At 38.0% G+C, this 13,136-nt stretch overlaps 1 protein-coding gene across 1 annotated transcript; it reads right to left on the bottom strand.

Annotated features, from left to right (window-relative positions):
• Nucleotides 1-589: 589 nt before the first annotated feature.
• Nucleotides 590-9,010, bottom strand: LOC116307033 (calpain-9). The gene is made up of 20 exons (XM_089023993.1): nt 8,891-9,010; nt 7,989-8,254; nt 7,581-7,906; nt 6,999-7,167; nt 6,717-6,797; nt 6,474-6,574; nt 6,123-6,200; nt 5,620-5,808; nt 4,799-4,922; nt 3,781-3,998; nt 3,487-3,526; nt 2,976-3,122; nt 2,804-2,861; nt 2,686-2,722; nt 2,383-2,404; nt 2,056-2,124; nt 1,686-1,764; nt 1,409-1,525; nt 1,124-1,196; nt 590-1,012 (listed from the first exon to the last, which is right to left on the bottom strand). The coding sequence occupies exons 2-20, from the start codon at nt 8,148-8,150 to the stop codon at nt 946-948; spliced, it is 2,157 nt and encodes a 718-aa protein (XP_088880119.1). The 5' UTR covers nt 8,151-8,254; nt 8,891-9,010; the 3' UTR covers nt 590-945.
• Between the last annotated feature and the right edge of the window lie 4,126 nt (nt 9,011-13,136).

Raw genomic sequence — 13,136 nt, 5'->3', positions numbered from 1 at the left:
CAGCCTCAGATGATGCCGTTGATGCATTTCTTGCTTCAGGCGATGATGATTTGTTTACATACACTTGGTTTATTAATACATGCCACAACGTTATTCCATCGTGTTATTTCGGATGATAATTTTTTTTTTGCAATACCAGAAAGAAAGGCCATGGTCTCTTGTTAATTCATGCCACAACGCTCTAAAAATTCCCAAAAATGCAGTTAATCGTGTGTTATTTCGGATCATTAGAGAAAAACGATTGCGCATGCGTGCATTTCAGCACGTTTTCTAAGAACTATCTAGAAGAGTTTGAGTGAGAAAATAAATGTCTTTTTCGTCGCGGTAAGCGGGTTTTGCATGAGTCGTGACCAAGGGTTTTATTTTCTGTGATGAGTAATCGTGAAAAATTGAAGATCGTGATCAACTCGTAGCCTGCATTGCTGGCGGTCAGCGGTGAACCAACTCGTGAATAGCATATTGTGATATTTAGGTTCCATGGCCATACTGACTTCCGGTGGTCACGTGACCTTAACGTGTAAGCAAGACAGATACAGCTATTTCAAAAAACATTGGTAAAGGTTTTGTTGACCAATACATGTTGGAAAACTTACTGTCGAGTAAATTTATTTAACATACAACATCAACTTTTATAACTATTAACAATAATAATGATAGAATAATAATAATATTTAATAATAATATTTTGAGTGGCATACCATGGCTTCTTGCACAAGCCTTTAGGGGATCGTGCTGTTTGCTAAAGATATATAATTGAGAAGTGGGATATTCCATGGTGTATCACGAGGAAGCATTGAATAACTATTTTCTATCACAGCATTGAAAAACCATCACATGCACATCGGTCTTCATGCATTTTGATTGGCTGTATCTTCAATGTGTGGGATAACACTTAGTCTACAACAATCAACATAGGTGTTCGAAGTAGTTTACTGATTGGTTGGATTAATTTTGCTCCTGTTGCAGGCTGGGTAGTGACATGTCTTCAAATGCAGAGAGTTGCCATAATGAACTAAAAATAAAAGAGAATCGAAAGAAGAAAAAAAATGTTTAATGAAAAAAAGGTATGCCTAAACTATTATTGATTGACACATTAAACTACGGAAGGCTTTGCATCTCTTACTTCATACTTACGTCATCCATGCTAAAAACAACCTTGCCAGTCCGCGAAGCTCGCGATCTTCTAAGAAAACTTCCTGAAATGAAAACGTATGAAAACTGGATGATTAGAAAAAAATTTATAGCATTTTGGGTTCTTATGACGAAGAATAGACCTCAATAAATTAGTTGGGGGGAATATTTTCCCATTCCAGACCACGTGTCATTCTCTTGAAAATAAAAAAAGTACACAACCAGCATGCCGTCGGACGGATTACATGAGCCTAAGAGAGATACCTAATAGACTCACCGAACATCAAAACAAGCCTGACGTTAATCTGTACGAACATGTCGAAACTGATGACACCACGCTTACTGTGGAACCTCAGTACAATGGTCTCCAGTGAACGATTACTAAGCTTGAAATCTGTCCGGAAAGAAGAGAAAAAGTCACATCTCGCTCGCGGATTGACGCGCTTTATCAAGACTTCATGGCTGTCGAGGGTTCACTCCACACGATTCCAAATGGATGGAAAAGAAATTCGAAGAGAAATACCGGGTATTTATAGATTTTTCTTCTTACTTACTTAGTCCCTTGAGAGCATCACGTAACTCGTACGCGCCCATCTCGCCGATGTTATCTTTGTCATAGTACTGGAAATGTCGCTAAAAACAAACAAAAAAATAGTGTAAAGAGGAAGCAAAACATCGTATCAACTAAGAATTAAAGAATGCATGGATCATGCAGTAAATAGACCTCTTTAATTTACATGTGCGTTTCAGACCACGTGTCATTCCCTTGAGTATAACTTTTTGTTTAATAGTTGCGAGAATTAAGACACATAAATATGGATATAACCCAAACAAAGAATTTTATTCTCCAGATAATGACACGTAGTCTGAACTGGGAAAATGAACTTTACCCTCAAGGTAAATACGTTTTTTGGTATGACTCACCTTCCAAGTTTTGATCAACATCCAGAGCTCAACGAATTCTTCAAATTCCAAAACACCATTTTTGTTGTACTGCCATTAGTTATGAAAATAAGCTGCTATATATATAAGAACACGTATACCAGGAGCATGCATTCTGGTCTAGCTTGGGTACAAACATTTTTATATATTAACCCCTGGGAATATGTTCTAATACTCACATGTCATAGAGGGAACGAACCCGAAACCCAAGAGGGCTAGCTAGAGCGGCTAATGCACTTACGGCCACTCTTGATTCACCTAACCCTTTCATTTTGTTTTAGCAACTTTTTTTATTGATTCAAAGGATACGTCAAACAATGTTATCATACTTCTGTTAAGAACAAAAGATAGCGGAAAATGTTGTTAGCGTTAATGTGTAATAATAGTGAATTAGATACAGTGGTAGTGTATTAGTGTGTGCGGAGAAGCAATAAACCATCACAGCCATGCAAAATTTGACTTGCCATACTATTATGGATTTCGTACTGATAGAAGACGTACTACGTCCGTGGCTGTGATGGTTGTTAAAGTTAAGAAAATATATCAAAAGTCTTTGCGCTTCAACATGAAGTAGGTCGGTCCCTTCGGCGTTATACGTTTTAGGTTACTAACCTGCAGGTCTCTAGACTGAACATCGAAAAAGAGCTGTCTGAAAAACAAGTAGTTAGAGGATTCTGTTACGAGCAGATCGACCTTGAATCAACCGATGCTTAGTGATAACTAGACTTACCATTACTGAATGATTGATTGAGGACAAGCTGTAAGTCATGCTGATCGACAACTGCTTCCTAAAAAACGCGAAAAAATATAACAAAGGATAAACGAGTTAAAAAACCGAAAAAAACATGAAAAATATGGGTTGTACGCGTGCGTGTAATGGCCTTAGAGCCCAGTATCCTTACAGCGCATGCTCGAGGAAATGGCGCATGCGTAGTAAGAATGACAAGGCTCTGCGGGCGAGTGTTGTACTCACCTTCACCAGCGATGTCCAAGAAGAACTTCCGGTAAGTTTGTTCGAACTTTGTTCGGTCGAAATTGGAAAGTTTTGGCTGAAAAATAAAAACATTTATGAATGTTACTATGTGCACAGATCGCAGAAAGGGAGAAACACTTCCTGAAATCGTGTAAAAAGATCGATATGAAAGTCAGATGTGACAGTTACGTGTCACTTTGTAATGGTGTTACGGTGTAATTGCCCTTGCGTGACCATGCAGTGTATATTCTTTCGGTTCAGAAATACAAGGCAGAGGAGGTTCGATTTTTTTAGTTGAATAACTTTATCAGTTACACTAGGTTAGCTCCATCACTATCATACACAGTAAATATACAGCCTGTTATCCCTAGAGCCTCTTATAGAGATAAGATAAAATTTGTAAAGAGCCTTCACAGATGCAGGAATGGGCCGCTACTTACTCTAGTTGAACCAATCAGCTCTGTTCTTTGATAAACCTCTCTGTTTATTTGAAAAATCATATATAAATATTCGGTTAGTTCCTGAGATTGGACATTTTTGAAAAATGGACGTACCTGGAAATCGGGGATAATGATGGACTTATAGTACGAAGACACGGTGGATTTACGAATGAATGAATGCGTAGCGCTGGGAATGTGAAATAGACAGTGGTCACCTCGTTAGAGCATGCGTAGTGCTTTTTCTAACGATCGCGAGATTACTTTGATACTAGGACATAAGAAAACAACACTTACTTGATATCGTGGCATTTCTCTGCAAATATACGAAGCAGAAAATCCGCTTGTTGGTTTGGTTCGTACGTCGACGGGACAATAATGTATTCTCCTCGGTCCAGCAAGCAACGTAGCATTATCTCTCGCTCTTTTGTAAACATGTTTGTTTTAGCAACTGCATGGTTGTATTCGAAAAACTTTTGGTCAAGTCTTTGATGTTTTCCAAGGCTGCTAGGGACCTGAAGTACAGTCGATTAAGGAATGGATTTTATTCACTGTTTCTCACAAATAAATCCAGATGTTTTTTAAGCGCGTTTGACGTTTGTTATATTCTTTCGCGCTCCAGCATAAACCTCTAGCTATCTAATGCTAGTAAAAAAGTAGTAACAGAATATTTGCTTTACTGGGTGGAGAGTTTGTACATCAGATAGGTCTAGGGGTAAACTATCACAAAAATGTCCAAACGGTTGGCGCCAACATTTTTATGGCTTACAAGATATATGCATACCTCTTGTGCGAGTGCGCAAGCGAAGATATTTTATTGCGAAAAAGAACTACAAGGAAATTTCGATAAACGGTGCCAACGAAAAAAACCCCAAAAAAAACAAAAACCAAAAAAAACAAAACCAAAAAAAAAAAACAGACAAAAAACAAAAAACAAAAAAACAAAACCAAAAAAAAAACAAAACAACAACAAAAAAACAAAAACAAAACAAAACAAAACAAAACAAAATAAAACAAGACAAAACAAAACAAAACAAAACAACAACAACAAAAACAACAAAAAACAAAACAAAACAAAACAAAATAAAACAACAACAAAACAAAACAAAACAACAACAACAGCAACAACAAAAACAACAAAAACAACAACAACAACAACAAACAAAAAACAACAACAAAAAACAAAACAAAACAAACAAAAAAACAAATAACAAAAAAACAAAAAACAAAAAAACAAAAAACAAAAAACAAAAAAAACAACAAAAAAACAACAAACGAATACGCACTATGCTTGCGTGTCGTGTATAATTTTTACCTTATATACAGCAAAACCAATAGGGACCTCCCTCTGAAGTCTTCTGTTGTCTTTCCTCATCAAAGCGATCACCATTGAGTAACCGTTCCTCTCGCAATCATCGTCTGGTTCCTCCAGTTTTACCCTTAAAAAACATTTTACCAAATCTTTAAAATACACTTTGAATTGGCCACTTTAGAAACAAGCAAGAGACTGGGGCGAGTTTTGAATTTTAATCTTATTAGAAAAAACTTTTGTCACTTGAAAAAGCATCTCAACTTTAGGAAGTCTTGCAGATTTGAACATGATTGGATGAAAAAAAAAACAGAATTATTTTCTCTCAAAAGTGTTTAAAATATACAAAGAACGTATGGTTACAGGGGACACTTTTTGCAATTTTTTATTTTTTTGCTAATTAGATTGAAATTCAAAACTCGCCCCAGTCTCTTGCTCGCTGCTAAAGGGGTCAATTAATGATTCTCAACTAATAATATTTTGATAGGATAAATATTTAGTTGTGGGTGTAAGGTAAAGACCTCGCACAACATTGCGCAAAACGTGCGTCGCAGGTTGAATTGCTGAGTTAATAATGCTGGTGTTACCACCTCGCGCGCAACACGTTTTCTTTGTTTATATATCTGATTTTTTAATATATAATCTAAGTAATGTAGGCATCACTCGCTTTGCAACCTGCAAAGGAACAAGGCTGCGTGTAGCCTGAGGGCAGCCCGATTGCGCCGCGCAGTAACGAAACGAGTTCGATAGCAAGGGGTATCTGCGGTGGCGTGATTGTAAACGGGACGAGGCTTGAACAAGATACAGTTTCTTAAGACCTCACTTACCTTATTTGTGGGTTTCTATCAAAGTATGTTATGAAGTTCCTACACCCTCCAGCGTTGACTCCTGCCTGCCATCGTCCCGTTTCTATTCTGAGCTCCCATTTCTTCTTGTGTTCGTCTGTCACGCTGTCTGGGGTGAGCATGCAGATTTCAATTAAGGAGAAAGTGCGAAGAAAGTCTTTAAGGTCCATCCTGAAACCAAGCATATATTCAACATCATCATCATTATCATTATCATCATTATAATCATCATCGTCATCGTCATCGTCATCATCATCATCACCATCCCCACACAACAACCACAATATAATCATGGTCATTATCAACATGAACAACAACAATGACATCATCATCATCATATAACAATATCATCATCAAAAATATCAGTAATGCTATCATCGCCATTATGAATAAATTCAACTTTATCATCACCATCATCATCGTCCTCGTCATAGAGCAAAATTTCAAACGCGTTCAATCAAAATTATGTGCTTTGATCTACATACCAAAATTCCCCATCGTCTTCAAAAGTCAAATCCAATTGTAGTTTTTGACGAGCTGAAAGCATTTTCCACTGCGAAGATCTAATAAAAATTAGGTTTTAGAATTCCTCATTCAATTGGACAAATACTACGATTCACGCGATGCGCAAGCCACAGGTAAACAGTAAGCACAAATGCGAAAGGAGTAGATTATAACGTAGATAAGTGCGTGCGCAATTGCAAGTACCGTAAACGTCACGGATGCGCACACAAAATTGGATGTTCTGCGCACGTGATTGAAAATATCACGCTTGTGATGCGCACGTGATGCACACGTGACTGTCAATTTTGCGCAAATGCACGTGGTTACATTACTTGTCACTCCAAGCACCCTTCCACTCGGCATCGTTTCCCCACGGATTTCTAAGTCGAATCAGGTGTATAACGGGACGCTCAGGAAAGCTGGGTGGTTCAACCTACGAAAGAAAAACATTTTTCACAACTTATTTTAATCTTCGAACATTTTGACTTTTTCGGTTTTTTTTTATTTGCGCAAAACTACATTGTGTGTGATGCCCACTGTGAGTACGTTTATTCCTTTACCAAAACCAACCCTACCTTTCTAATGCCAGTTATAGAATAAGCGTGTCCTGTTATCAATCCGTTTGGTTGATGGAGAATATTGACACCAGATTTCGGCTGTAGATGAACAAAACAAAACAAAAATCGACATGAAAACACCTCTTGAAAAATAGTCTCCCTCTCAGGTTCTTTCCAACTTTACATATAGGCTCTGGGAACAAGATATCCGGAAGATTCTGTTGTCTTTATGTTCTGCAGTTCATATATGTATTATTTCAATGTAAATTTAATAAGTCGATTGGTGAAAGCTTCACTCACCGCTATGCTGGCTCCCAGCAAAGAATGTCGTTGAACTGATTTGCTCAAAAACTCGAACAAATTTTCTGGTGGATTTGAAAGCTTAATATTCTCGACAAGCCCGCCTGTGAAGTCTTGTAGCGCTTCGCTCTGAAGACCATAAGCAAGGGACTCGTACGTGCCGTATAACCTCGTAAATGATAAAAGTTAATAGAAAATTAGATTATCATATTTTATTTGAAATAGATAAGGGGCCGTTAAAGAACACCACATGATCGATACGTTGCCATTTTGCACTAACAATATACGTGATAACCACGCATCATTGTTTTGCGGGAAACAGTAGCAAGAAGTGTCCCAGTACGGTAAATCTCCGAAAATAATACCAGGGCTTATATTTTCCCAGCGTGTCTTAAAACATTAGATTGAAGAATGATAGAATCACTGATGTGATACGTAGCTTATTTTCTAAGCTCTAAGGTATTTATGTACGGATTCAAAGACCTAATCCGCCATTGCGAGATCATTCCGCTCATATAGCGATAAATACATCTATAGGCAACGTATGTAAGTATGAAATTGTTTACACTCTATCTTTTTTACTTGCAGTAAGCTTTTTCCACTAAGCTGCACCAGAACTCATTGGGATCCGTAGATTTGGCGAAATAAAGACGCCCATTGTAAGTAGGAAGTCTGTCGTCCACTATCACCTCAATCCATTCTCCGAATCTCCAGAACCGAAAGACGAACAAGCCGCAGTAGTGATCTTTGCGGAAGGTCTGGTGCGGAGGGCAGACGCGATAAAGGAGGGATTTGTACTGTGATAAGGTTGATAGAGCAGAGACGAGCCAGCAGTTTTGGAGGTTTCCTTGAGCAATGTCATGTCGATCCACACCATCAGAAAAGAACTTTGGATTCTGACAAATTTCCTTTTGGAAGGTGAATAATTTACGTAATATATGAGTGATCAATGGGGATGAAGACAGACAGACAGACAGACAGTTCACTTACCCCTGGCCTTTTCCATACTATATTGACCTTTGGAGGATTCTTTGAGTATAAGGATCGACTATTAGCCGGAAAGTCTCGGTCTTCGTACAACTTTCCTTCGCGAAGACAATCAAGGCGAAGCTGCTCGTACTTCCCAGGCCTTCCTCGGTCTTTACTGTTCATCACGTCACGCGTTGCTTTGTGGCGTTACAACTTATTGATTTGATGCGTGACTGAAATCACTTCTAAGTTGAAATTACTTCCAAGATGCTTCGCGCGGTTCTAACCTATTAACCAATATATTGTTTTCCAATAATGAATATATATATATATATATACAGGCAAAAGAAAACAATTGTTGTAAGTTTTGAACGTGTCATCTTCAGCGTAAATGCCTAAGTTCGAGAGTATTGTTCAGAAATATATAATAAGTAATTTTAAACTTCACGAAAAAGTTCAAAACTTTTTACAAACTTTAAAAAAATTCTTATCAGCGAATTATTATGACAATGGAAAAAATATATTGTTTTTCCAAAAAAAACTAAGTAGAGACGTCGAATTTTCAATAATTCTATACATTTTGGTATAGAAATATAATTACTCGGTTAAATGGTCGTTAGAGTTTGATTTACAATTGAATAATATTTGGATAACAATATTGTTGGCACGATTAAAACTTGAATAATTGAATAAATATGAAAAAAATATAAAACAAACTTTAAAGCAAAGTCAAGTTAATTCTGGAAAGCCAACTTAAACAGACGTATACGAAAGTTCTTGGTGTAGTTCAAGTATTTTTAAAATCTAATTTAATAGCAAGAAAATATTGTTTAAAAAAATGTTACAATAGAAAATATCGAAGAAGGAAATTAAAACGACTTCCAATTTCAAAGTAGTGTGTGTCAAAATAGGATCTTTCTTACCATTTAAAAATATAGAAGAACGTCTTTAATGTGCGTATTGAGAGACGAATTACGATGGATCTAGTCTACTTTAAATTCAACTTTAGTTTAGTATAGCGGATTGCTATGCATGGAAGATCGTCTCGCTTGACCTTGCCCTGCTTGACGGACGCCTGCTGAAAGTATTTAGATCCTCGTCTAAGTTTTTCTATTTATAAGCCACTTGCTTTGCAGAATCCAAACCACTTCGAGTCAGTCTGGCGTTATTTATACTGAAGAAAAATGCTCATACAACCATGAAAAAATATAACAAACTTGAAATAAACTTACTATCTAGTTGACATTGGGCGACAAAAAATTGTAACACGCGAAAAGGTCTTCTTTTAAAATGATCTTACAGATATAAATACCAAATTCACGGGATACTGACAGCGATAGTTATGAGTTTTTGATAGTTTAAACCCAGCCGAAAATAAAACTAAGCCACCTGTTATCAACCACGCCTCCTAACACCCGACTCGCACATGCGCAGTGTCGACTCTAACGAAACTTTTTGAATAATTCTCGCTCTGAACTAGAGTTTTAAAACAAATAATGTCGCGTAAATGACGTAGAGATAACACGCTTTCACCAATGCCCAAGCTACGGATTTCTTATCTTATAGAACAATATATATTATTTTTAGACGAGTTCAATTGAGGTAGTTTCAATGTTTGATGAAAACAAAGATAAACTATTTATGAAGTTGCGTTGTTTGTTTTACCGACAACCGGGCGACGTAAGCCACCACAGAAGAACCACTTAATCTAAACGGAGATTTGCCAAACAGTGGATTAACACTTAAAACTGAGCATTGTTTTATACTTGTAATTGTTAGTGCTCCAACAAAAATAATCTTAACTGAATCTTGACTACAGTAAGGACGGTCTATCTAGCTTAAGTTTCTGTATCAAACGCTTTTTTTAATATGATTGTGACAAAAATGGATGGAATTTATTTTTAGTTCTGAAGTTTTTTCCGTAGGAGAAATAGTAAAAAAACCAGGCAAATAAAATGCACATCCCGCGTATTACGGTACTGACTTTCATGATAAAATTTTTATTATGCGACAGAAAAAGTACAATGCAATTGCCAAAAATGGGATTCAACTGAGGGGAGACCATGTTTGCAAAATGAGTTGAGTTGTATCTATATATTTATGTGTATTCTCTTAAACAAAGAAATGATACTCTAGGGAATGACATGTCTTAAATAGGGAAACTTTCAATCAAGGTAAAGAGGTCTATTGCTTTGAGAGTTGAGTTCAACTAGTCAAGATGCGGTAGCGCAACTGATGCGGATCGAAATGCCACGGCTTCACGCCTACTCTAATCATGTTGTCGCCGAAGGCGTGACACTTGGTTTGGCGGCTGAGATCAAATGAATAATAAACTAAATCTTATTTTGTCAGGAATAAGAAAATAAATTCCTTAAACTTGCTACTATATAAATATACTGACTACAAAAGGGTCTTGTATTATGAGAGAATCGTGTTTTTTTTTTGCTATTGAAATTCATAGTTGGATCCCTTGTACGTGGATGATGGCTAAAGTTCTGTGACTGGAGTGGTAGAGATGGCGCGCAAAGAATATCGACATAACGCCGGCTTTTGAAAACTCAAAAAGTAGCGAATCATGAGGACTAAGAATGTTTTTTTTTTTTAGAACTGCTGCATTTAAAGGTCTGTATTTCTCCATGAAAGGTTTTGTCAGCCATGTGTAAATCTTAATTGCATTACCATACTAAACCTATTATGCGCATGTCAAATGAATTTAGTTAGTTAAAATGCATCCCACATGGACTGCTTAAAGGGACTCTGAGGTGCCAGACACATCATAGCTTAAAATGTACATCAAACCTTGTTGATTTTGAAAATCGAAATGAAAATTTCATGAAATGCGTTTTTTGGGGTGATATCGTCCGTCAAAGTTGCGAAATAACTTAAGCTGGGCTCCCTGTGGAATATCACGGATTTGATGGCTTGGGATGCCTGGGCTGTAATGACGTCAGATAGTGGAACATGTTGGGTAGCTGGAGTTGAATCAGCCAATTTTCGCTATGGAAGTATGGCTGTTCTTTATCAATTTGAGCCGGAAATTGCTTGAGGAGATCAGAATATAATACACCCGATGAAAGTGTGAGCGAGGAAAGTGAGCTAGAAGAAGTGGTGAACGAAAAAAAAGGCTTCAAGGTATCGATTAAAGTCAGAAATGTGTCGTGATGGAACCAGCTAGCTGATATGTGTTTATGTCGTTAAATGAGCTTATTAGGTAAAATATTATTAAGTAAATGAAACATTTTATCTCACGCAAGATTTTAATATTTTCTGATGTTAAACTCAACGTAATTTTTAGACATAACATGCATCACGAGTATTGTGTCTGAATCAAGATATGTGCTCAGGACTGCGTTTAATAGTTTCTCTTCATGACAGAGAAGGCTCATTCCAAATTTAACAAATATTGCAAATAAGTGAGTTTTTTCTGTATTTTCTATTACGTTCTTATATTCCAAATAAGTGAGCTTTTTTTGATATTTTCTATTTAATATGCGTTCAATGCATATTCATTTCGCTGAAATGCTTTTTCAGCCCTCTACGCTGTGCTAGTTTATATTGCCAAATTACATGGTGAGTGCATGGTTATCTTAGTAAAAAGATCAGAAGAGTAATCTCAGCATGTGTGGTATCTAAGATAAGATCTATCTTCCCTGAATGTATGAGGAAGATAATGGCTTTAAAGAAGATGGAAGTGAAGATGAAGCTGCTGACACGTACACCACATCGATTCCTTGAAGCCTTTCCTCGTTCGCCACTTCTTCTAGCTCACTTTCCTCGCTCACACTTTCATCGGGTGTATTATATTCTTCTCCTCAAGCAATTTCCGGCTCAAATTGATAAAGAACAGCCATACTTCCATAGCGAAAATTGGCTGATTCAACTCCAGCTACCCAACATGTTCCACTATCTGACGTCATCACAGCCCAGGCATCCCAAGCCATCAAATCCGTGATATTCCACAGGGAGCCCAGCTTAAGTTATTTCGCAACTTTGACGGACAATATCACCCCAAAAAACGCATTTCATGAAATTTTCATTTCGATTTTCAAAATCAACAAGGTTTGATGTACATTTTAAGCTATGATGTGTCTGGCACCTCAGAGTCCCTTTAAGAAAACTGGAGTTTTGTCGGCAGAGAAAATTTCCAAATTTATTGGTCATAGCAAAGGGTTAATCATTTATGGTCTAGGGGCCGACTAACTTCTCCCTTAGGCTTTGGCCGAGCTTCCTGATCAGTCACTGGATAGCAGTGTCGGGGCCGAAATCTCCGGCATAGCCGTAAATGCTTCGCGCTGCCATACTGCGCTTCAGCTTTAGGTCTGGATGTATGGTCCCAATTTCTTAAGTAAAGAATAAGTGAAATTTAATCTTTCTATTCTTTATTTAATATGATATTTTTCGATGACTTTAGAGATATAGTACTTCTTTCTGAGCAGATGTGGCAATGCTTCTCCCCGACGTGTGCCATTCTTATCCCTGAGTTGTGTCATCCTTCTTCCTGAGGTGTGCCATCCTTCTCCCTGAGGTGTGTCATCCTTCTCCCTGAGGTGTGCTATACTTCTCCCTGAGGTGTGTCATCCTTCTCCCTGGGGTGTGCCATCCTTCTCCCTGGGGTGTGCCATCCTTTTCCCTGAGGTGTGCCATCCTTCTCCCTGAGGTGTGTCATCCTTCTCCCTGAGGTGTGTCATCCTTCTCCCTGAGGTGTGTCATCCTTCTCCCTGAGGTGTGCCATCCTTCTCCATGAGGTGTGTCATCCTTCTCCCTGGGGTGTGCCATCCTTCTCCCTGAGGTGTGCTATACTTCTCCCTGAGGTGTGCCATCCTTCTCCCTGAGGTGTGTCATCCTTCTCCCTAAGGTTTGCCATCCTTCTCCCTGGGGTGTATCATCCTTTTCCCTGAGGTGTGCCATCCTTCTCCCTGAGGTGTGCCATCCTTTTCCCTGAGGTGTGTCATCCTTCTCCCTGGGGTGTGCCATCCTTTTCCCTGAGGTGTGTCATCCTTCTCCCTGGGATGTGCCCTCCTTCTCCCTGAGGTGTGCCATTCTTTTCCACGAGGTGTGGCGATCCTTCTCTTTGCTAGTGAAGCTAACAATGAATTTTTTTTTTTTGTTAAACCACAGAAAAGGGATAGGGAATTTTTTCTACTTTGCTATCCTTTACTATATTGAGCC

The sequence above is a fragment of the Actinia tenebrosa genome, unplaced genomic scaffold (assembly GCF_029948245.1).
Source record: "Actinia tenebrosa isolate PJP-AT-01 unplaced genomic scaffold, QUT_ActTen_1.0 PGA_scaffold8__29_contigs__length_14323225, whole genome shotgun sequence".
Lineage (NCBI taxonomy): Eukaryota > Metazoa > Cnidaria > Anthozoa > Actiniaria > Actiniidae > Actinia > Actinia tenebrosa.
Note: the sequence above shows the minus strand (reverse complement) of the source record. Positions and strands in the feature narration are given on the sequence as shown.